This window comes from Somniosus microcephalus, unplaced genomic scaffold (genome assembly GCF_052327205.1).
Source record: "Somniosus microcephalus isolate GS21.2 unplaced genomic scaffold, FLI_Smic_1.0 unresolved_chr3, whole genome shotgun sequence".
NCBI lineage: Eukaryota > Metazoa > Chordata > Chondrichthyes > Squaliformes > Somniosidae > Somniosus > Somniosus microcephalus.
Window position 1 is genome coordinate 67,261,257 of NW_028225181.1, and position 27,087 is coordinate 67,288,343.

Here is a 27,087-nt window from a genome sequence, read left to right on the forward strand (position 1 = left end):
AGGGCCACCTCCTTAAGTACCCTGGGATGTCGATTATCAGGCCCTGGGGATTTATCGGCCTTCAGTCCCATCAGTTTCCCTAACACCATTTCCCTACAAATACTGATTTCTTTCAGTTCCACCCTTTCATTCGACCCTATGTTCCCCGGCATCTCTGGGAGGTTATTTGTGTCCTCCTTTGTGAAGACAGAACCAAAATATGTATTTAGTTGGTCTGCCATTTCTTTGTTCCCCATTATAAATTCCCCTGATTCTGACTGCAAGGGACCTACGCTTGACTTCACCAATCTTTTTCTTTTCACATATCTATAAAAGCTTTTACAGTCAGTTTTTATGTTCCCTGAAAGCTTACTCTCATATTCTATTTTCCCCTTCTTAATTAATCTCTTTGTCCTCCTTTGTTGAATCCTAAACTGCTCCCAATCCTCAGGATTATTGCTTTTTCTGGCCAATTTATATGTCCTCTCCTTGGATCTTATGCTATCCCTAATTTCCCTTGTTAGCCACGGTTAAGTCACCTTTTTTGTTTTATTTTTATGCCAAACTGGGATGAACAACTTCTGTAGTTCATCCATGCGGTCTTTGAATGTTTGCCATTGCCTATCCACCGTCAACCCTTTGAGTGACATTCCCCAATCAATCCTACCCAACTCCCTCCTCAGACCATCGTAGTTTCCTTTATTTAAATTGAGGACCCTAGTCTCTGAGTCAACTACTTCATTCTCCATATAAATGAAGAATTCGATCATATTATGACCCAAGGGGCCTCGTACAACAAGATTGCTAATTAATCCTTTCTCGTCACATAATACCCAGTGTAAGAAGGCAGTTGAGGCCAATTCATTAAATATATTCAAGAAAGAGTTGGATATATTTCTTAAGGCTAAAGGGATCAAGGGATATGGGGAGAAAGCAGGGACCGGGTACTGAGTTTGGATGATCAGCCATGATTGCATTGAATGGCGGAGCCGGCTCGAGGGGCCGAATGGCCTACTCCTGCTCCTATCTTCTATGTTTCTAAAATAGACTTTGCTTGCTTTGCTGACTCAGCAAACCTTATTTGCTTTGCTGTTTTTTGGCTGACTAAATAAAAGGTTTTTTTTTGGCTGCATGCAGGTATTTAATTGAATTAGTTGATGCTTGCTGTCAGTCCTGGCCCTGGTCCCGCCCCTTCCTGCACCTCATTGGCTGACGCCGCTGTCAATCGACACCACGAGGGGATTGACAGTTGACGATTGATAGAAGCGCCTGCCCGCGCTGTGATTGGTGCAGGGGAAGGCCAGTGGGCGTGTCCGGTCCCCGGGCCCACGTGGGGGAGTCAAAGGCTGGCTGGGGCGCATGCGCAGTCCGCCTGGCACCGTTGGGAAGCTTTTCAAAAAAAATTTTTTCCCGAAACAAACTGAAAACACTCATTAATTGCCCGAACTCTCCTCCCCTCTAAAGTGCGATTATTATTATTCTTGGTTTTCCTCATTTGTGCGGCGTGTCTTTTTTTTACCTTGCGGTGGCGTGCGCCGATCCAACCGACCCCTGGGCGTTGCGTGCTGGCGTCAGCTCGTAAGCGGTGGGGGGGGGGGATTGATTGACGCGAGGCACCCACCAATCAGAAGCGCGGAAAACGCTGGGAGGACCGGGCGGGCTGACGGTCCTCCAAGCAATGGCGGCGCGGGAGGGGGGCGGGACCTTATTGGGCTGCGTGCGCCGATCCAACCGACCCTTGGGCGTTGCGTGCATGCGTCAGCTCGTAAGCGGAGGGGGGAGGGTTGATTTACGCGAGGCGCCCGCCAATCAGGAGCGCGGAGATCGCTGGGAGGACCGGACGGGCTGACAGTCCTCCAACCAATGGCGGCGCGGGAGGGGGCGGGACCTCGGTGGGCTGCCGGCCGCTTTCCTGCTTTCATTTCCTATTTATTTTATTTCCTTTCCAGTTTGAAAAAGGGTTCGACCCGAAACGTCACTCTAATTTCTCTCCCCGGATGTTGCCTGGCCTGCTGAGTTTTTCCAGCATTTTCTGTTGTTGTTTCCTGCTTTCATTGTCTGCAGGAGCTGTTAAAGGGGAGGAGGCGGAGGAGAGTGGAAAAAAACCCCAGCTTGTGAGTGTTTATTCCTTTGCATTACCTTTATTGCAAGGCTATTCATCAATTGCATTCATTTAAAAATAAGTGAACCTTTTCTCTTTTTGACTTTTATCCAAAACAAAGAGCCCCGGTGCTGTGAACATTTTGGTGGGCAGCCACTTTTAAAGGGACAAAGACCAGCACTCTTCCTCCTCTTTCTCTCGTGAGTATTTGTGGTGGGGGGTGAGTCAAAGGGGACTGCGGCCCCTTTCAACAACAAAAATTGCTTGGCTATTTAAAGGGGAATGGGTGCCCCCCAGGTATTTAAAGGGGCAGTGCCTCTTTCTTTCTGTATCATGTAAGAGCAGGGAGGTTCTGCTTGAACTGTACAAAACACCAGTTAGGCCACTGGCTAGAGTGCTGCGTGCAGTTCTGCTCGCCCCATTGCAGGAAAGATGTGACTGCTCGAGACAGGCGATTTACGAGGATGTTGCCAGGACTAGAGAGTTTCAGCTACAAGGAAAGATTGAATACATAGAAACATAGAAGATAATCTACATCCTAGGGTACTTAAGGACGTGGCCCTAGAAATAGTAGATGCATGGCTGGTCATCTTCCAAAATTCTATAGATTCTGGAACAGTACCCATGGATTGGAGGGTAGCTAATGTTACCCCGCTATTCAAAAAGGGTGGTAGAGAGAAAATGGGGAATTACAGACCGGTAAGCCTGACATCGGTAGTGGGGAAAATGCTAGTGTCCATTATAAAAGATGTAATAGCAGAGCACTTGGAAAACAGTGACAGGATCGGACAAAGTCAACATGGATTTACAAAAGGTAAATCGTGCTTGACTAATCTACTGGAAATTTTTGAGGATGTAACTGTTAAATAGATAAGGGAGAACCAGTGGATGTGGTGTATTTGGATTTTCAAAAGGCTTTCGATAATGTCCCGCATAAGAGATTAGCGTGTAAAGTTAAGGCACATGGGATTGGGGGCAAGGTATTGACTTGGATGGAGAACTAGTTGGCAGACAGGAAGCAAAGAGTTGGAATAAACGGGTCTTTTTCCGAGTGGCAGGCAGTGACTAGTGGGGTACAGCAGGGATCGGTCCTTGGATCCCAGCTATTAACAATATATATTAATGATCTCGACGAGGGAACTAGATGTATTATCTCCAAGTTTGCAGATGACACAAAGCTGGGTGGGCATGTGTGCTGTGAGGAGGATGCCGAGAAACTGCAGTATGATTTGGACAGGTTGGGTGACTGGGCAGAAGCATGGCAGATGCAATATAACGTGGATAAATGCGAGGTTATCCACCTTGGTGTCAAAAACAGGAAGGCAGATTATTATCTGAATGGCAATAGATTGGGAGAAGGGGAAGTGCAACGAGACCTGGGTGTCCTTGTGCACCAGTCGCTGAAGGTAAGCATGCAGGTGCAGCAGGCGGTTAAGAAGGCAAATGGTATGTTGGCCTTCGTAGCGAGAGAGTTTGAGTACAGGAACAAGGATGTCTTGCTACAGTTGTACAGGGCCTTGGTGAGACCACATCTTGAGTATTGTGTGCAGTTTTGGTCGCTTTATCTGAGGAAGGATGTTCTTGCCATGGAAGGAGTGCAGCGAAGATTCACCAGGCTGATACCTGGGATGGCAGGAATGACGTATGAGGAGAGATTGGGTCGATTGGGCTTGTACTCGCTGGAGTTTAGAAGAATGAGAGGGGATCTCATTGAAACTTATAAAATTCTAACAGGACTAGACAGACTAGATGCAGACAGGATGTTCCCGATGGTCGGGGAGTCCAGAAGCAGGGGTCACAGTCTAAGGATACGGGGTAAGCCATTTAGGACAGAGATGAGGAGGAATTTCTTCACCCAGAGAAAGGTGAACCTGTGGAATTCTCTACCACAGAAGGCAGTAGAGGCCAATTCATTAAATATATTCAAGAAGGAGTTGGATATATTTCTTCAGGCTAAAGGGATCAAGGGATCTGGGGAGAAGGCAGGGACAGGGTACTAAATTTGGATGATCAACCATGGTCTCGTTGAATGGCGGAGCAGGCTCGAGGGGCCGAATGGCCTACTCCTGCTCCTACCTTCTATGTTTCCATGTGTCCCCAGGTATTTAAAGGGGCAGTGCCTCTCTCTTTCTGTATCATGTAAGAGCAGGGAGATTCTGCTTGAACTGTACAAAAACACCAGTTAGGCCACCGCGTGCAGTTCTGGTCGTCCCCATTGCAGGAAAGATGTGACTGCACGAGACTGGAGATTTACGAGGATGTTGCCAGGACTAGAGAATTTCAGCTGCAAGGAAAGATTGAATACATAGAAACATAGAAGATAGGAGTAGGCCATTCGGCCCCTCGAGCCTGCACCGCCATTCAGTGAGATCATGGCTGATCATCCAAACTCAGTACCCTGTCCCTGCCTTCTCCCCATACCCCTTGATCCCTTTAGCCTGAAGAAATATATCCAACTCCTTCTTGAATATATTTAATGAATTGGCCTCAACTGCCTTCTGTGGTAGAGAATTCCACAGTTTCACCACTCTCTGGGTGAAGAAATTCCTCCTCATCTCTGTCCTAAATGGCTTACCCCTTATCCTTAGACTGTGACCCCTGGTTCTGGACTCCCCGACCATCGGGAACATCCTTCCTGCATCTAGTCTGTCTAGTCCTGTTAGAATTTTATAAGTTTCAATGAGATCCCCTCTCATTCTTCTAAACTCCAGTGAGTACAAGCCCAATCGACCCAATCTCTCCTCATACATCATTCCTGCCATCCCAGGTATCAGTCTGGTGAATCTTCGCTGCACTCCCTCCATGGCAAGAACATCCTTGGCAACCAAAACTGCACACAATACTCAAGGTGTGGTCTCACCAAGGCCCTGCACAACTGCAGCAAGACATCCTTGTTCCTGTACTCGAACCCTCTCGCTACGAAAGCCAACATACCATTTGCCTTCTTAACCGCCTGCTGCACCTGCATGCTTACCTTCAGCGATTGGTGCACAATAACACCCAGGTCTCTTTGCACTTCCCCTTCTCCCAATCTATTGCCATTCAGATAATAATCTGCCTTCCTGTTTTTGCCACCAAAGTGGATAACCTCGCATTTATCCACGTTATATTGCATCTGCCATGCATCTACACAATCGCCCAACCAGTCCAAATCATACTGGAGTTTCTCGGCATCCTCCTCACAGCACACAAGCCCACCCAGCTTTGTGACATCTGCAAACTTGGAAATATGACATCTAGTTCTCTCGTCTAGATCATTAATATATATTGTGAATAGCTGGGGTCCTAGCACCGATCCCTGCGATATCGCTCTATAATTCTTTAAAATAGGCTTTGCTGACTCGGCAAACCTCATTTGCTTTGCTGTTTTTTGGCTGACTAAATAAAAGCTTTTTTTGGCTGCATGCAGGTATTTAATTGAGTTAGTTCAGGCTTGCTGTCAGTCCTGGCCCTGGTCCCGCCCCTTCCTGCACCTCATTGGCTGACACTCGACACCACGAGGGGGAAGGGAGGGTGATTGACAGGGGACGACTGATAGAAGCACCCGCGCGCTGTGATTGGTGCAGGGGAAGGCAAGTGGGCGTGTCCGTCCCCGGGCCCACGTGGGGGAGTAAAAGGCTGGCTGGAGCGCATGCGCAGCTCGCCTCGCACCGTTGGAAAGCTTTTCAAATTATTTTTTTTGCAAAACAAATTGAAAACACACATTAATTCCCCCAACCTCCTCCCCTCTAAAGTGTGATTATTATTATTATTGTTTTTCCTCATTTGTGTGGGGTGTCTTTTTGTTACCTTGCGGTGGTGTGCACCGATCCAACCGACCCCTGGGCGTTGCGTGCTGGCATCAGCGCGTAATCGGAGGGGGGTGATTGACGCGAGGCGCCCGCCAATCAGGAGCGCGGAAAACGCTGGGAGGACCGGGCGGGCTGACGGTCCTCCAACCAATGGCGGGAGGGAGGGGGGTGGGACCTCGGTAGGCTGCAGGCTGTTTTCCTGCTTTCATTGTCTGAAGGAGCTGTTAAAGGGGAGGGTGGGAAAAAAACAAGCTTGAGTGTTTATTCCTTTGCATTACCTTTATTGCAAGGCTATTCATCAATTGCATTGATTTAAAAATAAGTGAACCTTTTCTCTTTTTGATTTTTATCCAGAACAAAGAGCCCTGGTGCTGTGAACATTTTGGTGGGCAGCCACTTTTAAAGGGACAAAGACCAGCATTCTTCCTCCTCTCGTGAGTATTTGTGGTGGGTGAGAGGGTGGGGGGGAGTCAAAGGCGACTGCGGCCCCTTTTCAAAAAAAAATAAAAAATTGCTTGGTCATTTAAAGGGGAATGGGTGCCCCCCCAGGTATTTAAAGGGGCAGTGCCTCTCTCTGTATCATGTAAGAGCAGGGAGATTCTGCTTGAACTTTACAAAAACACCAGTTAGGCCACCGCGTGCAGTTCTGGTCGTCTCATTGCAGGAAAGATGTGACTGCTCAAGACGGGAGATTTACGAGGATGTTGCCAGGACCAGAGAATTTCAGCTACAAGGAAAGATTGAATACATAGAAACATAGAAGATAGGAGCAGGAGTAGGCCATTTGTCCCCTCGAGCCTGTTCCGCCATTCAATGAGATCATGGCTGATCATCCAAATTCAGTACCCTGTCCCTGCCTCCTTCCCTTAAGAAATATATTAGTACAGGAGTAAAGAAGTCTTACTCCAATTATATAGGGCCTTGGTGAGACCACACCTGGAGTACTGTGTACAATTTTGGTCTCCTTCCCTAAGGAAGGATATACTTGCCATAGAGGGAGTTCAATGCAATGAAGGTTCACGAGATTGATTCCTGGGATGGCGGGACTGTCGTATGAGAAGGGATTGAGTAAACTAGGCCTGTATTCTCTTCAATTCAGAAGAATGAGAGGGGACCACATTGAAACATACAAAATTATTACAGGGCTTGATAGGGTGGATGCTGGGAGAATGTTCCCCCTGGCTGGGGAGTCTAGAACCAGGGGTCACAGTCTAAGGATAAGGGGTAAGCCATTTAGGACAGAAATGAGGAGGAATTTCTTCACCCAGAGAGTGGTGAACCTGTGGAATTCTCTTCCACAGAAGGCAGTGGAGGCCAATTCAGTAAATATATTCAAGAATGAGTTAGATATATTTCTTAAGGCTAAAGGGATCAAGGAATATGGGGAGAAGGCAGGGACAGGGTACTGAGTTTGGATGATCAGCCATGATCTTATTGAATGGCGGAGCAGGTTAGAGGGGCCGAATGGCCTACTGCTCCTATCTTCTATGTTTCTATGTCTTAAAGGCGGATAGCGAGGCGGAGAGGTTCAGGGAGGGAATTACAGAGCTTAGGGCCGAGGCAACAGAAGACACGGCCACTGATGGTGCAGCGATTTTCATCAGGGATGCTCAAGAGGGCAGAATTGCAGGAGCGCAGATGTCTCGGGGGGAGGAGGTTGTTTTCTTTGGAATCGAGGAGGCTGAGGGGAGACCTGATTGAGGTGTATAAAATTCTGAGGGGCCGAGATAGGAAGGACCTATTTCCCTTGGCAGAGGGGTCCACAACCAGGGGGCGTAGATTTAAAGTAATTGGTCAGAGCTTTAGAGGGGAGTTGAGGAGAAATGTTTTCACCCAGAGGGTGGTGGGGGTCTGGAACTCACTGCCTGACAGGGTGGTAGAGGCAGAAACTCTCATCACATTTTAAAAAGTACTTGGATGTGCACTTGAAGTGCCGTAACCTACAAGGCCACGGAGCAAGTGCTGGAAAGTGGGATTAGTGTGGATAGCACTTAATCGGCCGGCACGGACAAGATGGGCCGAATGGCCTCTTTCTGTGTCATAATTTTTCTATGATTCTATCGCGGGCGGCGGGTGGTTGTGAGGCTGAAGGGAATAACTAAGATAGGGAGGGGCGAGACCAGGGAGGGATTTGAAAACAAGGATGAGAATTTTGAAATCGAAGCATTGCTTAACCGGGAGCCAATGTAGGTCAGAAAGCACAGGGGTGATGGGTGAACGGGACTTGGCGTTGAGTTATGACACGGGTAGTTTTGGATCACCTCAAGTTTACATAGGGTAGAATGTGGGAGGCCAGCCAGGAGTGCGTTGGAATAGTCGAGTCTAGAGGTAAGAAAGGCTCGGCTGAGGGTTTCAGCAGCGGATGAGCTGAGGCAGGGGTGGAGACGGGTGATGTTACCGAGGTGGAAATAGGCGGTCTTTGTTATGCTGCAGATATGTGTTCGGAAGCTCATTTCAGGGTCAGACATGACGGCGAGGTTGTGAACAGTGTGGTTCAGCCTCAGACAGATGTCAGGGAGAGGGATGGAGTCAGTGGCTAGGGAACGGAGTTTGTGGCAGGGACTGAAAACAATTGCTTTAGTCTTCCCAATATTTAATTGGAGAAAATTTCTGCTCACCCAGAACCGGATTAGAGATCGTGGAGGGGTCGAGAGAATTGGTGGTGAGGTAGAGCTGGATGTCGTGAGCGTACATGTGGAAACTGAGGCTGTGTTTTCAGATGATGTCACCAAGGGGCAGCATTTAGATGAGAAATAGGAGGGGCCCAAGGATAGATCCTTGGGGGACACCAGAGGTAACGATGCGGGAGCGGGAAGAGAAGCCATTGCAGGTGATTCTGTGGCTACGATTAGATAGATAAGAATGGAACCAGGCGAGTGCAGTCCCACCCAGCTGGACGACGGTGGAGAGGCGTTGGGAGAAGGATGGAGTGGTCAACCCTGTCAAAGGCTGCAGACAAGTCAGGAAGGATGAGGAGAGTTAGTTTACCTTTGTCACAGTCACAAAGGATGTCATTTGATGAGACTTGTTTTGACTTCAGGACCAAGTCACTGAGGTGGATTGGGCTGTTTCTGGCCCGGTGGTTATTGTGGGCACGGCTGGACACCAGTGGGACCGGCTCTACCCTGTTGGTTCTTTGAGACAAAATTAGCCCCAAAAAAACCCTTCTTCCCCACTTACCCTTTCTGCACTCCTTTTACAGGGTTTTAGAAGTGGAGCATTTACAGACAGGAAGTTCAAACCAAACATCACGTCAAGATCTGACAGAGTCGCTCGATTCATCAGGACCTGATTCAGTCGCTCCTCCAATCTGCTGGAACACCTGTGAGTTCACACTGATGAGAGACCTTTCAAATGTTCTGAAAGAGCTTCAAAATCTACAAATACCTGAAGCGGGGAGAAACCCCGGCCCCGTGTGTGGGAAGGGATTCACTCAGCCATCCGCTCCAATGATACACCAGCAAGTTCACACTAGGGAGGGACCTTTAACCCGCTCCGTGTGTGGGCAGGGATTCACTCAGCCATCCGCTCCAATGATACACCAGCAAGTTCACACTAAGGAGAGACCTTTAACCCGCTCCGTGTGTGGGCAGGGATTAATTTCACCCTCCATGCTGCTGAGACACCAGCTTGTCCACACCAATGAGAGACCGTTGACCTGCTCCGTGTTTTTGAAGCGATTCTCTCATTCTGCCACCCTCCTGAGACACCAGCTTGTTCACATTAAATGTTCTGACTGTGGGAAGAGATTTAAAAGGTCCCAGGATCTGAAGAGACACCAGCTGGAGAGAGCAGGAGAGATTCTGTTCACCTGCTCTGTGTGTGGGAAGAGATTCACTCGGTCCTCGAATCTGCTGGCACACCAGCGAGTTCACACTGGGGAGAGACCATTTAAATGTTCTGACTGTGGGAAGAGCTTTAACACCTCTGGGAATCTGAAGCAACATCAGCAAGTTCACTCCGATCAGCGACCATTTACATGTTCGGTGTGTGGGATGAGCTTTAAGAGCTCCAGGAATCTGAACGGACACCAGCGAGTTCACACCGGGGAGAGACCATTCACCTGCTCCGTGTGTGGGAAGGGATTCACTTGGTCCTCAAATCTGCTGGCACACCAGCAAGTTCACACTGGGGAGAGGCCGGTGAAACATTCCAACTGTGGGAAAAGTTTTCAAATGTTCCAGGAGCTGAAGGGACAGCAGCTGGAGAGAGCAGGAAAGAGGCCATTCACCTGCTCCGTGTGTGGGAAGGGATTCACTCGGTCATCCCACCTGCTGACACACCAGCGAGTTCACACTGGGGAGAGACCATTTAAATGTTCTGACTGTGGGAAGAGCTTTAACACATCTGGGAATCTGAAGCAACACCAGCGAGTTCACACCGATGAGAGACCATTTACATGTTCTGTCTGTGGGAAGAGCTTTAACACCTCTGGGAATCTGAAGCAACACCAGCGAGTTCACACCGATGAGAGACCATTTAAATGTTCTGCCTGTGGGAAGAGCTTTAAATCCTCTGAGGATCTGAAGCAACATCAGCAAGTTCACTCCGATCAGCGACCATTTACATGTTCGGTGTGTGGGATGAGCTTTAAGAGCTCCAGGATTCTGAACGGACACCAGCGAGTTCACACCGGGGAGAGACCATTCACCTGCTCAGTGTGTGGGAAGGGATTCACTTGGTCCTCAAATCTGCTGGCACACCAGCAAGTTCACACTGGGGAGAGGCCGGTGAAACATTCCAACTGTGGGAAAAGCTTTCAAATGTTCCAGGAGCTGAAGGGACAGCAGCTGGAGAGAGCAGGAAAGAGGCCATTCACCTGCTCCGTGTGTGGGAAGGGATTCATTCGGTCATCCCACCTGCTGACACACCAGCGAGTTCACACTGGGGAGAGACCATTTAAATGTTCTGACTGTGGGATGAGCTTTAAAACCGCTGAGGATCTGAAGCAACGTCAGCAAGTTCACTCCGATCAGAGACCATTTACATGTTCGGTGTGTGGGATGAGCTTTAAGAGCTCCAGGATTCTGACCGGACACCAGCGAGTTCACACCGGGGAGAGACCATTCACCTGCTCTGTGTGTGCGAAGGGATTCACTCTGTCATCGCACCTACTGAGACACCAGCGAATTCACATTGTTCTGTAGCGCAGAGCCCTGTAGACAGCTGGGGTGACATGAACGTGGAATGGATGAATGTTTTATAAATTCTTGTACTGCTGTTTAATCTTTAAGACTGTTGTGCTGATGATTCCCTTCTTTTGACAGTTCATGGTGTTACTTAGAATGTACAGCACAGAAACAGGCCATTTGGCCCAACTGGTCTATGCCAGTGTTTATGCTCCACACCCACCCTACTTCAATTAACCTGATCAACATCTCCTCCCACTCCTTTCTCCCTTGAGTGTCTTCCCCATAAATCCATCTATGCTGTTCACCTCAACAACTCCTTGTGGTAGCGAGTTCCCCATTCTCACCATTCTCTGGGTCAAGAAGTTTCTCCTGAATTCCCTCCTGGATCTCTTAGTGACTTTTATATTTATAGCCACATAAATATGATGAGATTCTGTTAAGCTGACCAGTATGTTGTTGTACTTTGTCTTTTTCTGATGAATGAAACATTACTGAGCCCCCTGTACCCGTGTTATGGGATGAAGTGCCAGACAAGTAAAGGCACAACGTCTGGGTGTGAATCTGATAATAACCTCACGGACCGTCTAGGTGTGATAACCAGACGGGCTTGTGGTTATAGTCTGGTCACAGATGGACTAAATTCCCTGAATTAGCAGGAGTTCAGGAGGCGGTCAACAGACGGGTCCAAACAATCCCATTTCCTGAGCGGTAACCAAGCTTGTGTATAAGAACAGACCACTTAAGCCGTTGTCAGTTGGAACAGACTCGAGAAGATCGCGCGCGAATCCACTGTACTTCTATTCTCCAGATTGAGGGAATTATCACCCGATCTGTGTTATGCAGCGCTCTTAATAAAGCCTGGAGAGACAATTTGTGTTCTTGTGAGCTTGATTATCTGGTATCCGAAACCCTGGGACTCCCGATCAATAGAGTCAACCTCAGTGTGTGGAAAGGGATTCCCTGGTGTATCCCACCCGCTGACACACCAGAGTGTCCACATTGTGACTGCGGTGGGTCGATTCCACTGTTTCTGATGCCTTTAATCGCATCCAGGACTGAACCATGTTAATTCAGGCAACTGGGGCTTGTTAATGTTAAGAGCCCCCAATAACTGGACTGGATTTAAAGATTATTCCCTGTTCTCTCAGTACTCGTGAGCAGAGAGAAGCTGATGTTATAGAATCATAGAGCACAGTAGGATGCCTTTCGGCCCATCGTGCTGGTGCCGGCTCTCTGAAAGAGCGATGCAATTAGTCCCACTGCCCTGCTCTTTCCCCACAGCCCTGCAAATTTCTGCCTTTAGTATATATCCAATTCCCTTTTGAAAGTTACTATTGAATCTGCTTCCACCTCCCATTCAGGCAGTGCATTCCAGATCATCACAATTCGCTGTGTAAAAAAAGTCTCCTCATTTCCTCTCTAGATTCTTTTGCCAATGATCTGAAATCTGTGTCCTCTCGTTACCGACCCTCCTGCCAGTGACAACAGCTTCTCCTTGTTTGCTCGATCAAAACCCCTCATAATTTTGAGCACCTCGATCACAGCTCCACTTAACCATCTCTGCTCCAAGTTATATTGCCATTGTTTTGTGAATTGTTGCTGTGATCGAGGTGCTGGATGTCCGTGCCTGGGGAATGGGACATTCTATCCTCGTGAGCACCAAGTGTCAGCTTCCAGCAATCTCTAGTCAGGCACTGTCTTTTTAAACTGCCTCACCTGAGCTTTTTGACTCCCTGATTTCATTATTAAACACCTCAGAGTTTTTGCAGACTGACCAAGGCTGAACAGATAAATAGAAACATAGAAGATAGGAGCAGGAGTAGGCCATTCGGCCCCTCGAGCCTGCTTCACCATTCAATGAGATCATGGCTGATCATCCAAATTCAGTACCCTGTCCCTGCCTTCTCCCCATACCTCTTGATCCCTTTAGCCTTAAGAAATATATCCAACTCTTTCTTGAATATATTTAATGAATTGGCCTCTACTGCCTTCTGTGGTAGAGAATTCCACAGGTTCACCACTCTCTGGGTGAAGAAATTCCTCATTTCTGTCCTAAATGGCTTACCCCTTATCCTTAGACTGTGACCCCTGGTTCTGGACACCCTGACCATCGGGAACATCCTGCATCCAGTCTGTCCAGTCCTGTCAGAATTTTATAAGTTTCAATGAGATCCCCTCTCATTCTTCTGAACTCCAGCGAGTATAAGCCTAATCGACCCAATCTCTCCTCATATGTCATTCCTGCCATCCCAGGTATCAGCCTGGTGAATCTTCGCTGAACTCCTTCCATGGCAAGAACATCCTTCCTCAGATAAGGTGACCAAAACTGCACACAATACTCAAGGTGTGGTCTCACCAAGGCCCTGTGCAACTGCAGCAAGACATCCTTGTTCCTGTACTCAAACCCTCTCGCTGCGAAAGCCAACATACCATTTAGCCTTCTAAACCACCTGCTGCACCTGCATGCTTACCTTCAGCGACTGGTGCACAAGGACACCCAGGTCTCGTTGCATTTCCCCTTCTCCCAATCTATTGCCATTTCCCCGTCTCCCAATCTATTGCCATTCAGATAATCTGCCTTCCTGTTTTTGCCACCAAAGTGGATAACCTTGCATTTATCCATGTTATATTGCATCTGCCATGCTTCTGCCCAATCACCCAACCTGTCCAAATCATCCTGGAGTTTCTCGGCATCCTCCTCAGAGCACACACGCCCACCCAGCTTTGTGTCATCTGCAAACTTGGAGATATTACATCTAGTTCCCTTGTCTAGATCATTAATATGTATTGTGAATAGCTGGGGTCCAAGGACCGATCCCTGCGGTACCCCACTAGTCACTGCCTGCCACTCAGAAAAAGGCCCGTTTATTCCAGCTCTTTGCTTTCTGTCCGCCAACCAGTTCTCTCTCCAAGTCAATACTTTGCCCTCAATCCCATGTGCCTTAACTTTACACGCTAATCTCTTATACGGGACCTTATCGAAAGCCTTCTGAAAGTCCAAAAGCACCACATTCACTGGTTCTCCCTTATCTATTTTACCAGTTACATCCTCAAAAAATTCCAGTAGATTAGTCAAGCACGACTTACCTTTTGTAAATCCATGTTGATTTTGTCCGATCCTGTCACTGTTTTCCAAGTGCTCTGCTATTACATCTTTTATAATGGACTCTAGCATTTTCCCCACTACCAATGTCAGGCTTACTGGTCTGTAATTCCCCGTTTTCTCTCTACCACCTTTTTTGAATAGTGGGGTAACATTAGCTGCCCTCCAATCCATGGGTACTGTTCCAGATTCCATCGAATGTTGGAAGATGATCAGCAATGCATCTACTATTTCTAGGGCCACTCTCTTAAGTACCCTAGGATGTAAATTATCAGGTCCTGGGGATTTATCAGCCTTCAATCCTGTCAATTTCTCGAACACCATTTCCCTACAAATACTGATTTTTTTCAGTTCCTTTCATCAGACCCTATGTTCCCCGACATCTCTGGGAGGTTATTTGTGTCCTCCTTTGTGAAGACAGAAGCAGAATATGTATTTAATTGGTCTGCCATTTCTTTGTTCCCCATTGTAAATTCCTCTGATTCTGACTGCAAAGAACCTACGCTTGACTTCACCAATCTTTTTCTCTTCACATATCTATAAATGCTTTTATGTTCACTGCAAGCTTACTCTCATATTCTATTTGCCCCTTCTTAATTAATCCACTTGTCCTCCTTTGTTGAATCCTAAACTGCTCCCAATCCTCAGGTTTACTGCTTTTTCTGGCCAATTTATATGTCCTCTCCTTGGATCTTATGCTATCCCTAATTTCCCTTGTTAGCCACGGTTGAGTCACCTTTCTTGTTTTATTTTTATGCCAAACTGGGATGAACAAATTCTGTAGTTCATCCATGCGGTCTTTGAATGTTTGCCATTGCCTATCCACCGTCAACCCTTTGAGTGGCATTCGCCAATCAATCCTACCCAACTCGCGCCTCAGGCCATTGTAGTTTCCTTTATTTAAATTCTGGACCCTAGTCTCAGAGTCAGCTACTTCATTCTCCATCTTAATGAAGAATTCTATCATATTATGATCGCTCCGACCCAAGGGGCCTCGTACAACAAGATTGCTAATTAATCCTTTCTCATTACATAATACACAGTCTAAGATGGCCTGATCTCTGGTTGGTTCCTCGACATATTGGCCCAGGAAACCATCCCGTAAACACTCCAGGAATTCCTCCTCCACAGTATTGTTACTAATTTGGTTAGCCCAATCTATATGTAGATTAAAGTCACCCATGATGACTGCTGTGCCCTCATTGCATGCTTCTCTAATTTCCCTTTTAATGCCATTCGCATTACTGTTTGGAGGTTTATATACCACTCCCACTAACGTTTTCTGCCCCTTGGTATTTCTCAGTTCTGCCCACACAGATTCCACATCATCAGAGCTAATATCCTTCCTTACAATTGTGTTAATCCCTTCTTTAACCAGCAATGCTACCCCACCTCCCTTTCCTTTTTGCCTATCTTTCCTGAATATTGAATACCCCTGGATGTTGAGTTCCCAGCCTTGGCCACCCTGGAGCCATGTTTCCATTATTCCAATCAAATCATATTGGTTTACCTCTATTTGCGCAGCTAATTCATCCACCTTATTACGAATGCTCCTTGCATTAAGACACAAAGCCTTCAGGCTTGTGTTTTTAACACTCTTAGACCTATTGGAATTATTATTTACTGTGGCCATGGTTGATTTAAACCATTGATTTCTCTGACTGCCACTTTTATTTTTCTCCTTTCTATCTTTTGCTTTTATACTTGTTTCCCTTCCACTGTCTCCCTGCTCAGGTTCCCAACCCCCTGCCATTTCAGTTTAAACCCTACCCTGTGAGGTATTACATTTTGGTAGGAAGAATGGGGAGGTCACTTATCACTTGGAGGGTGCGAGTCTAGGTGGGGTAGAGGAACAAAGGGATCTCGGAGTACAAATACACAAATTACTAAAAGTTGCGCCACAGGTTAGCAAGGCCATAAAAAAAGCAAACCAAGCACTAGGGTTTATTTCTAGAGGTATAGAATTGAAAAGTAGTGAAGTTATGCTAAACCTGTATCGAACCTTGGTTAGACCACACAGGGAGTACTGTGTACAGTTCTGGTTGCTATATTATAAAAAGGATATAGAGGCACTGGAGAGGGTGCAGAGAAGATTTACAAGGATGATACCATAAATGCGAGCGTATACATATCAGGAAAGGATAAACAGGCTGGGTCTCTTTTCTCTTGAAAGAAGGCTGAGGGGTGACCTAATTAAGGTCTTTAAAATTATGAAAAATGTTGATAGAGTGGATACAGAAAGAATGTTTCCACTTGTGGGGAAGAGCATAACTAGAGGCCTCAATATAAGATAGTCACCAAGAAACCCAATAGGGAATTCAGAAGAAACTTCTTTACCCAGAGAGTGGTGAGAATGTGGAACTCACTGCCACAGGGAGTGGTTGAAGCGAATAGTATCGATGCATTGAAGGGGAGGCTAGACAAGCATATGAGGGAGAAGGGAATCGAGGGTTATGCTGATAGATTTAGATGAGGAAAGACCGGAGGAGGCTCGAGTGGAGCATAAACACCGGCATGGACTGGCTGGGCCGAATGGCCTGTTTCTGTGCCGTATATCCGATGTAATCCTATGTCAAGTATCCCAGCTGGCTTAGCTCCAGGCACTTTAGCTCAGTGGGCAGCATTCTCACCTCTGAGTCAAAAGGTCGTGGGTTCAAGTCCCAGTCCAGAGACTTGAGCATAAAAATCTACGCTGACACTCCAGTACTGAGAGAGTGCTGCACTGTCAGAGGTGCCGTCTTTCGGATGAGATGTTAAACCGAGGCCCCCATCTGCTCTTTCAAGTAGATGTAAAAGATCCTGTGGCACTACATTGAAGAAGAGCAGGGGAGTTCTCCCCGGTGTCCTGAGGCCAATATTTATCCCTCAATCAACATCACTGAAATAGATTATCTGGTCATTGTCACATTGCTGTTTGTGGGAGCTTGCTGTTGCGCCAATTGGCTGCCGCGTTTCTCACATTACAACAGTGACTACACTTCAGAAGTACTTCATTGGCTGTAAAGCGCTCTGGGACGTCCTGAGGTTGTGAACGGCGCTATATAAATGCAAGTCTTTCTTTCTCAGCAAGAGGGCGAGTGTCAGTGGTTGGAGGGAGGAGCTCAGTGTTGTCACTGGGTGGACACAGACAGATTGAAGCTAAAAGACAGAGAATGCTGAAGTTTGGAATGATAACACCCAAAGTCAGGAGATGAGCCCTTTGCCTAGATAAGGGAGGTGGTTGCTAAGAGACCCACAGACCTAATAACACTGCAAACTGCTCAGGCAGCAGACTTGTTGCAACATGTGAGGTCACGAGTGAGTTGGTGCCCAGACAACAGAGCCTTGGGCATTCCTGAGAGAGACAAACTGGTTCTGTAACCGGGAGAACAGGTTGAGGGAGTCACCCTACGTGGGACGGCTCACCTGAGGTGTTAACACAGAGTCAGCCTGGGGAATGGGATGATCAATGAGTCATAGAAATTTACAGCACAGAAGGAGGCCATTCGGCCCATCTTGTCCGTGCCGGCCAACAAAGAGCTATCCTCCCTAATCCCACTTTCCAGCACTTGGTCCGTAGCCTTGTAGGTTACAGCACTTCAAGTGCATATCCAAGTACTTTTTAAATGTGATGAGGGTCTCTGCCTCTCCCACCCTTTCAGGCAGTGAATTCCAGACCCCCACCACCCTCTGGGTGAAAAACATTTCTCCTCAAATCCCCTCTAAACCTCCGATCAATTATTTTAAATCTATGCCCCCTGGTTATTGACCCTTCTGCTAAGGGAAATAGGTCCTTCCTGTGCACTCTATCTAGGCCCCTCATAACTTTATACACCTCAATTAGGTCTCTCCTCAGCCTCCTCCGTTCCAAAGAAAACAACCCCAGCCATCTCTGCTTATATATAAAATTCCCCAAACCAGGCAACATCCTCATAAATCTCCTCTGCACCCTCTCTAGTGCAATCGGATCCTTCCTGTACTGTGGTGACCAGAACTGCACGCAGTACTCTAGCTGCGGCCGAACTAAAATTTTATACAGTTCAAGCAAAACCTCCCTGCTCTTATATGCTATGCCTTGGCTAATAAAGGCAAGTATCCCATATGCCATCTTAACCACCTTATCTACCTGTCCTGCTACCTTCAGGGATCTGTGGACATACACCCCAAGGTCCCTCTGATCCTCTGCACTTCTCAGTGTCCTACCATTTATAGTGTATTCCCTTGCCTTGTTAGCCCTCCCCAAATGCATTACCTCACACTTCTCCAGATTGAATTCCATTTGCCACTGTTCTGCCCACCTGACCAGTCCATTGATATCTTCCTGCAGTCTGTAGCTTTCTTCTTCATTATCAACCACACAGCCAACTTTTGCATCATCTGCAAACTTCTTAATCATACCCCCTACATTCAAGTCCAAATCATTGATTTATACCACAAAAAGCAAAGGACCCAGTATTGAGCCCTGTGGAACCCCACTGGAAACAGCCTTCCAGTCACAAGAACACCCTTCTGCAGGAGTCTACGTACTCCTAGCAAAAAATACTGCACTCGGAGAGGTTCAACAGAAAAGGTTTAATTGTTGAGGCTGCATGCTGAACACAAAATGGAGTCCGAGACCACACAAAGTACAACTGCCTTTCATCAGTGCACAGCTTTGAACCCTCCTCCCCCGCTCTGGGCTTAACTATATGCAGACCGAGTTTCTTAAAGGTGTGATGCTTCTTAAAGGCATGACGCCTGATTTATAGTCTACGGACCGGAAAGCGGGTTGTGTCCGTTCTGTGATCGGTACGCCACACTTCGACCATTACCCTTTGTTTCCTGCCTCTGAGCTAATTTTGGATCCAACTTGCCACTTTGCATTGGATCCCATGGGCTTTTACTTTCATGACCAATCTACCATGCGGGACCTTATCAAAAGCCTTGCTAAAATCCATATAGACTACATCAAACACACTACCCTCATCGACTCTCCTTCTTACCTCCTCAAAAAATGCAATCAGGTTAGCCAGACACGACCTCCCCTTAACAAATCCACGCTGTCTGTCCCTGATTATTCTAAATGAAGATTTATCCTGTCCCTCAGAATTCTTTCCAATAATTTTCCCACCACCGACGTTAGGCTGACTGGCCTGTAATTACTCAGTCTATCCCTTTCTCCCTTTTTAATCAACGGTACCACGTTAGCAGTCCTCCAGCACCACACCTGTAGCCACAGAGGATTGGAAAATGATGGTCAGAGCCTCTGCTATTTCCTCTCTTACTTATCTTAACAGTCTGGGATACATTTCACCCGGCCCTGGGGATTGAACCACTTTCAAAGATGCTAAACCCTTTAATACTTCCTCTTTCACTATGTTTATTTCATCTAATATTTCACACCCTCCTCCATGATCGCAATGTCTGCATTGACCCTTTTGTGAAAACAGAGGTAAAGTATTCATTAATATATATAGATGATGTGAGGTTAGTGTGCCCTTACCCCTGTATATTATTCAATCAGTGATTGTCCCTTTGCCAGGCCCACTGCCTGCGGCCCCTCTCCCAGATTCCTGCCCCAGCTCTGTGCTGACTGAGCTGCTCTCACCTGGGGACAGCACATCACAATCGGCCCCAGCACACCTGAGCTAGAGAGGAGGCTCTGCCCCCTTGCCGCACCGCCATTGGTTGGAGGGCTCGCCGCCAGTCAGCTCCGCCCGCGCTCTTCCTATTGGTCAGAGCTCCTGTCAGTCACAGGCCCCGCGATCACGTGCCGCGGTTCACTCCACCCCCTCGCAAAACTCACTTTCCCTCACTGATTGCGGCTCTTCACCAACACCGACTTTACAACGAAAGCCCCGTGCGGCAGCCTGGAGCTCAGGGGCCCAGCGTGCAGGCGCAGGCGTGGGGTAGGATGATTGACAGGGGCCCAGGGTGTGTGCTGAGCATGCGTGGTGCGGGCCGGGCGCCTGTGGAGCAGGAGAGGGCAGGGCCATGGGGCGTATGCGCGGAGTCAGCCACAACTCAGCGCGGCGGCCGGAGCTGATGAGAGACACAAGAACATAAGACGTAGGAGCAGGAGTAGGTCATTTCGCTCCTCGAGCCTGCTCCGCCATTCAATAAGATCGTGGCTGATCTGATCTTGACTTCAACTCCACTTATCTGCCCGCTCCCCATAACCCTTGACTCCCTTATCGTTCAAAAATCTGTCTATCTCCACCTTAAACACATTCAATGACCCAGCCTCCACAGCTCTCTGGGGAAGAGAATTCCAAAGGTCAGAGGCTGGGTATCCTGTGGCAAGTGTCTCACCTCCTGACTCCCCAAAGCCTTTCCACCATTTACAAGGCACGAGTCAGGAGTGTGATAGGATACTCTCCACTTGCCTGGATGAGAGCAGCTCCAACAACACTCAAGAAGCTCGACACCATCCAGGACAAAGCAGCCCGCCTGATTGGCACCCCATCCACCACCTTAAATATTCACTCCCTCCACCACCGGCGCGCCGTGGCTGCAGTGTGTTCCATCTACAAGATGCACTGCAGCAACTCGCCAATACTTCTTTGGCAGCACCTCCCAAGCCCGTGACCTCTACCACTTAGAAGGACAAGGGCAGCAGGCACATGGGAACACCACCACCTGTGAGTTCCACTCCAAGGTACACACCATCCTGACTTGGAAATATATCGCCGTTCCTTCATTGTCACTGGGTCAAAATCCTGGAACTTCCTCCCCAACGGCACTGTGGGAGTACCTTCACCACAAGGATTGCAGCGGTTCAAGAAGGCAGCTCACCATCACCTGCTCAAGGGCAATTGGGGATGGGCAATAAATGCTGGCCTTGCCAGCGACGCCCACATCCCATGAATGAATAAAAAATGTGTTTGATGGGACAGTGTAGAGGGAGCTGTATTCTGTATCTGTATTCTGTATCTCACCCCTGCTGTACCTGTCCTGGGAGTGTTTAATGGGACAGTGCGGAGGGAGTCTTAATCTGTATCTAACCCATGCTGATCATCCACTTAATTTATGAAATATAATAATAAACTATAACAATTTAATCTCATCTTCTAACCCTTTCTAAAATTGTGCTAGTTGCCCATGCGCTGAGTGTATCCGAGCATTGCTCCAATGGACGCCGCGCGGCTCATCCCGGTGTCTGAAATCACAGGAATCAACTTTCATTGATTTTCTCCTCCTGTTGCTTGCTCGAAATGTATCTCTGCGCTCCTCAGCCGGCCGAGACAATGGCGGTGGTTGTTACCCAGAACGCTCCACGAGGAAGAATAGGCCCTATCAATGCTGCAGGGGCTTGGTGCGCAGGCGCGGGGTGGGTCCCGCACGTGCACAGTCAGTGCCACCAGTCGGGTGATGGCGGCGGAAGGCAGACAGAAGATTCCGGAGCGGGGAGGCGGTGTTGGGGTGCAGGGTGTTGTGTCTGTGTGTTGGTAGAGACACAGAAGACAGGAGTTGGTTTCATAGGTGTTTACTAAACAAAGTCTGGTGGGGAACTAACTGATACAACACAATATACAGGCTTATATAGCCCGAGTGGCCATTACCAGCATTACAGTACACATGGGGCTCTTAAAGGCACATACACTACAATTCCTCCCCTTTTAGCCAACCAGTACATAATATTTTAAGTAATTATTAATTACATGTTACAAGAAAAATAATCTACACATTGCTGCAGTTAATTAATTATAAGTCAGTCTCTCTGGAGGCTTCCTGACTCGGTCCGGATAACGCCTCGGTGGTGTAATAGATTCTGGTGGTGTAGTAGGTTCTTTTGGCAAGGCTGATTCGGCTTGAATGCCAGTGTCGGGTTCATCGGGTTCCAGTATCACCGGATCGGAGGTAGATATGGGTATCTCTACTTCATCGTTAGGTGTATAGAGTTGTGGTGTAGGTTGTCCCTTTTCGGATGACTCTATGATTTGGTCAGCATGGCACCTTATTATGCTTTCTCCGATGTCCACGGTATACATCAGCGATCCTAGTCGTGTGCAGATAGTTCCAGGCTGCCATTTCTCGATACGGTAGTCCCGGGCCAAAACTTGGTGACCTATCTGGAAGGTTCTAGTTGGCCTTTCATTCATGCCTTGAAACTGCCGGTTCTCCACGTCCCTTCTGATGTTGGGCTTGATCAAATCCAGCCGACATCTTAGGCTTCTATTGAAGAACATCATGGCGGGAGTTTGGTTTGTAACCATATGTGTTGCATTCCTGTATGCGAACAAGAAGTTATCCACCTTGTGCTGAAGTTTTATGTCTTCATTACCCATGGCCTTTATGGCCTTCTTGAAGGTCTGGACAAACCTTTCAGCCAATCCATTGGTGGCGGGATGGTATGGGGCGGACGTGTAGTGCTTAACCCCATTGTTTTTTAAGAACTTCCTGAATTCTTCGGACACAAATTGCAGTCCATTATCAGAACAGATCTGTTCCGGCAGCCCATTCCTGGCAAATATGGTCCTTAATACTGTGATGGTTTTTTCCATGGTGGTGGAGGACATCTTTATTACCTCCAGCCACTTGGAGTGTGCATCAACCGCGATTAAGAACATTGAGTCCATAAATGGACCAGCAAAGTCGATGTGTACCCTTTGCCAGGGAGATGAGGGCCACTCCCATGGATGTAGAGGGGCTTGGGGTGGAGCGTTTTGGAACTTCTGGCATCCTAGGCAGCTCTTGGTCATTTCTTCGATGTCTCCATCGATACCTGGCCACCATACAAATGCCCTGGCTAGGTTCTGCATTTTCACTCCACCCAGATGCCCCTCGTGAAGCTCCTTTAGAACTTTATCCTGGAGTTTGGGTGGAATCACCACTCTGGATCCACACATCAAGGTTCCTCGGCACACTGACAGCTGTTCTCTTCTTTGCGAGAATGCTGGCAACAGTGGTTCGCCATGTGCTGGCCATCCCTTCACTGTTAAATCGTAGACTCGTGAGAGAGTCGGGTCATTTCTAGTTTCCCTTTCAATGGTAGAATTTGTTACTCGTAGACATTCGACTATGGTAGAGTGGAAAATCTCCACTGGGTCTACGGTAGGTGCTTCTTCTACCGTTGGCAACGGTAGGCGCGATAACCCGTCAGCATTCCCATGCTGTTTTGATCCTTTGTATTCTATGTTGTATTGGTGTGCCCCTAGAAAAGGGGACCACCTCTGTAGCCTTTGCGCTGTCATAATGGGAACACCCTTTTTAGGGTTGAATATGGAGATGAGGGGCTGATGGTCAGTCAACAAGGTAAATTTTTGTCCGTGTAGGTAATGGTTGAATTTCTTCACTCCCCATACCAGGCTGAGTGCTTCCCTGTCGATTTGGGCATAGTTACGCTCAGCTGAGTTCAATGAGCGTGACGCAAAAGCTATCAGCCGTTCTGAGCCATCAGGGAATTTATGCGATAATACTGCTCCTGCGCTGTAAGGGGATGCATCGCATGCCAGTCTGATTGGCAGTGATGGGTTGTAATGAGCCAAAACTTCTTTGGACATGATTAAGTCTTTGCACTTATGGAAGGCACGTTAACAGTCTTCGCTCCATTTCCAAATTACTCCTGTTTGTAGCAGTTCATTAAGAGGGTGTAGAAGAGTTGATAATTTCGGTAAAAATTTATGATAGTAATTTATTAATCCCAGGAACGACCTTAATTGTGAAACATTTTCAGGTGCTGGGGCTTTTATGACCGCTTCAATTTTTTCAGGTGACTTATGCAACCCTTCCTTATTAATTATGTGGCCACAATATGATATTTGATTTTGGAAAAATTCGCACTTGTTGCGATTTGCTCGTAGGCCCCGTTCTCTCAGCCTAGTGAGCACCTGTTCCAAATTGGCAAGGTGCTCGTTGTCGTTTTCTCCTGTTACAAGGATGTCGTCTAGGTAGCATTGAGTCCCCGGAATCCCTTGGAGGACTTGCTCCATAGCTCTTTGCCAGATAGCTGGAGCGGATGCTACTCCGAAAACCAGTCGATTGTACTGGTACAGACCTTTGTGTGTATTTATCGTGAGATATTTTTTAGAGGCCTCTTCAACCTCCATCTGTAGATATGCCTGTGCCAAGTCAATTTTGGTCAAACGTTTCCCTCCGGATAGTGAGGCGAAAATATCTTCTATCCTCGGAAGAGGATACTGTACCGTGTGAAGGACCAGGTTTACAGTCACCTTGAAGTCGCCACAGATGCAAATTTTTCTCTGTTCTTCAGATTTATCATTATCCAATGCTTTCTTCATGACTGGAACGATGGGTGTTGCCCACTCGCTCCAATCTATTTTGGATAATACGCCTGCCTTTTCCAAATTCTCCAGCTCTGCCTCGACTGCTGGACGAATTGCGTATGGCACCGGTCTTGCCTTAAAAAACTTGGGAATTGCTGCATCTTCCACTTTTATTGAGGCGGTGATGCCTTTTAAGGTTCCTAGTTTCTCTTGAAACACTTCTTTGGCGTTGGCCAAGATGTCTTTTAATCGTTCAGGTATGACGTCATCATCGTTTTTGTTCTTACTGGTCACCGTCAGTGCCTGAATGGAGTGCCAGTCTAAATGTATTTTCCTGGTCCATTCACGTCCCAACAGTGGTGGACCACCATCTTGTAGAATGTATAAATACAACTTTTGTATTTCTTTGCCGTTGTATACAACAGGCACCCTTACTTTTCCTTTGGGGTATACTTTCTGCCCCGTATATGTTTTCAAGATAATGGATGTGTCTTTTAAAGGTATATGCGGAAATAGCTGCTCGTAATCCCGTCAATTTATGACGGTCAGAGCTGATCCTGTATCTAGCTCCATTTTAACTGGGGACCCTGCTATCGTGAGGGTAACCCAAATGATCTGGTAATCATCTTTGGCAATTACATTATGTAATTTGAGACAGCTTAGTCTCTTGTTTTCTGAGTCGCTATCGCTCTTCTGGTCTTCAGAGCTACTGTCCGTCATCATTTGTACCTTTCTGTACTTTTCTTTATTGATTTTTTTTTTCCTGTCTGTGGATTTTTTTTGTCCAGATCGGCATACCCGTGCAATGTGTCCAATCTTTCCGCATTGCTTGCATGCTTTGTCCCTGAACCAGCAGTCCCTCTGGTCATGGGTGGATCTGCCGCAGCGATAACTTCTCTCAAAACCGTGTGTCATTTCATGGGTGCCGAAGTCCTGTGTCTTTTGTTGTATCTCTGCAGCTCCTCTTGCGGCTGCTTCATATGATACAGCCATACTGAAAGCCTTGTCCAGTGTTAAATCTTTTTCAGAAAGCAGCCTTTTCTGTGTTCCTTCACTTAAGAGACCGCAGACGAATTTGTCTCGAAGATAATCTGCTAGTCCTGCCCTGAATTGGCAGTGTTTTGATAGCTTTCTTAATTCGGTGAGGTAATCAGCGTTACTTTCATTCTTGTGTTGATTTCTCTTGAAGAATTTGAATCTTCCCCTATCAGCAGCGGTGCTGGGTTTAAGTGCTCCTGTAGGGTATCAACAATTTCTTTAAAATTCTTGTCCTTTGGTTTGGCTGGAGTGATTAAATTTCGTAACAGCCCGTATGTCTTAGCGCCCATTAGATTTAGTATTACTGAAGCTTTTTTTTCATCTTCTATTCAATTTGCGGTGCAATATACCTCCACTCTTTCCACATATGTGGTCCAATCCTCTATCTCGTTATCAAAAGCAGCAATATTGCCAGACTTAGGCATCCTAGAAAAAAAATGGCGCTTCCCGCGCTTTTCTTTCTTTTCTGCAGAAAAGATATGGCGCTTCCCGCGCTTCCCCGCCGCTGCTGCCGATGACAACGCTGTTTCCCGCGGTTTCCATTCTTTTTATTTATTTATTTACAGTTGGAGACTCGTTCCCGCCGGACTCTCTCTCTAGGTCTGAACGCCGACCTGCTAGCAGCGCCGGCCGTCTTCCGAGTGCTCCCTCCCCGTCTGTTACTGCTTGCCTCCGCTTTCGCTGCTTGGTCCAGCTGTAGAGCCAGCCGCTGGAGCCCCAGCCCGACGCCCAGGAAGGATTATTGCAGTACCTGCCACCAGCTTGGCTAGCTGGTGAAACTACAGCTTTTTCTTTTTCTTGATTTTTCTTCAACTTTGGACGCCAGAGGAATCGATGTCCTTGAGGTGCTGCCAAATTGCAGGTAAGTCCGTTTCCAATTCGTCGCCACTGTTGTGTCTGTGTGTTGATAGAGACACTGAAGACAGGAGTTGGTTTCATAGGTGTTTACTAAACAAAGTCTGGAGGGGAACTAACTGATACAACACAATATACAGGCTTATATAGCCCGAGTAGCCATTACCGGCATTACAGTACACATGGGGCTCTTAAAGGCACATACACTACACAGGGGAGCAATGGAACCGGCGGGGAGGTTTTATAAACACCCGGTGTAGGCCTCAAGCCCCCGAATAAGTACCTACGGTTCCCACGTTTGCCACGAGTGGGGCAGCGGCTGCGGGACTTTCTCCCGGTGACAGGCCCGGCTCAACGGCCGCCATCTTGAGAGGCCGAGTGTGCAGCAGGGCGCATGTGCGGCCCCCTTGGGCCAGGGAGCAGGAGGAGCGAATGTTGTCAATTTCTGTCCTGGACTCTCAGTGATGGCTTTTGTAAATTCCTTTCACAGACTGTGAGATGGGCGGGATTGACAGACGGGGAAACTCAAACCAAACATCACATCAAGAGCTGAGAGAGTCACTCCATCAGGACCTGAAATTCATCGGCCTTTTGAGTGTGGAAGGAGAAATGTTTGGGAGGTAAGTAGCACTGAGTCCAGTTCTACGGAGTATTGCTTCTACAGAGGACTGAACTTGGGAATTGGGTGAGTGAGTGAATTCGGTGAGGTGGGGGTAAGAGGTGCTGCTTGATGCATTAAAAAATATAGAAACAACTAGGGTTTAATTAGGACTGTAGGCTAAGTTACAGTAAAGACCTAATGCATATAACTACATTTAATAAATTAAACAAGGTTATTACCAAGATTAAAAACTATTGATAGACAATTGAGTATTTCAAAACTTGAAAACTTAATTAGTTAAAT

The 27,087-nt window shown here is 47.3% G+C and overlaps 2 protein-coding genes across 3 annotated transcripts in view; both read left to right on the top strand.

Moving 5' to 3' along the window:
• Positions 1-27,087, top strand: part of LOC147091836 (uncharacterized) — a 1,030,142-nt gene that overhangs the window by 100,209 nt on the left and 902,846 nt on the right. The gene's annotated exons all lie outside the window — the stretch shown is intronic.
• LOC147091839 (uncharacterized) lies at positions 1,868-11,917 on the top strand. 2 transcript variants are annotated; one of them, XM_085976571.1, is made up of 4 exons: positions 1,868-2,093; positions 2,202-2,280; positions 6,226-6,305; positions 9,074-11,917. In XM_085976571.1, the coding sequence occupies exon 4, from the start codon at positions 9,210-9,212 to the stop codon at positions 11,016-11,018; it is 1,809 nt and encodes a 602-aa protein (XP_085832697.1). In that variant the 5' UTR covers positions 1,868-2,093; positions 2,202-2,280; positions 6,226-6,305; positions 9,074-9,209; the 3' UTR covers positions 11,019-11,917. The 2 variants fall into 2 exon arrangements, with proteins under 2 accessions (XP_085832697.1, XP_085832698.1); XM_085976572.1 differs by lacking the exons at positions 2,202-2,280; positions 6,226-6,305.

Coding starts and splice junctions, on each gene's coding strand:
- LOC147091839 (XM_085976571.1), top strand. CDS start 9,210: ATGAGAGACCTTTCAAATGTTCTGAAAGAGCTTCAAAATCTACAAATA.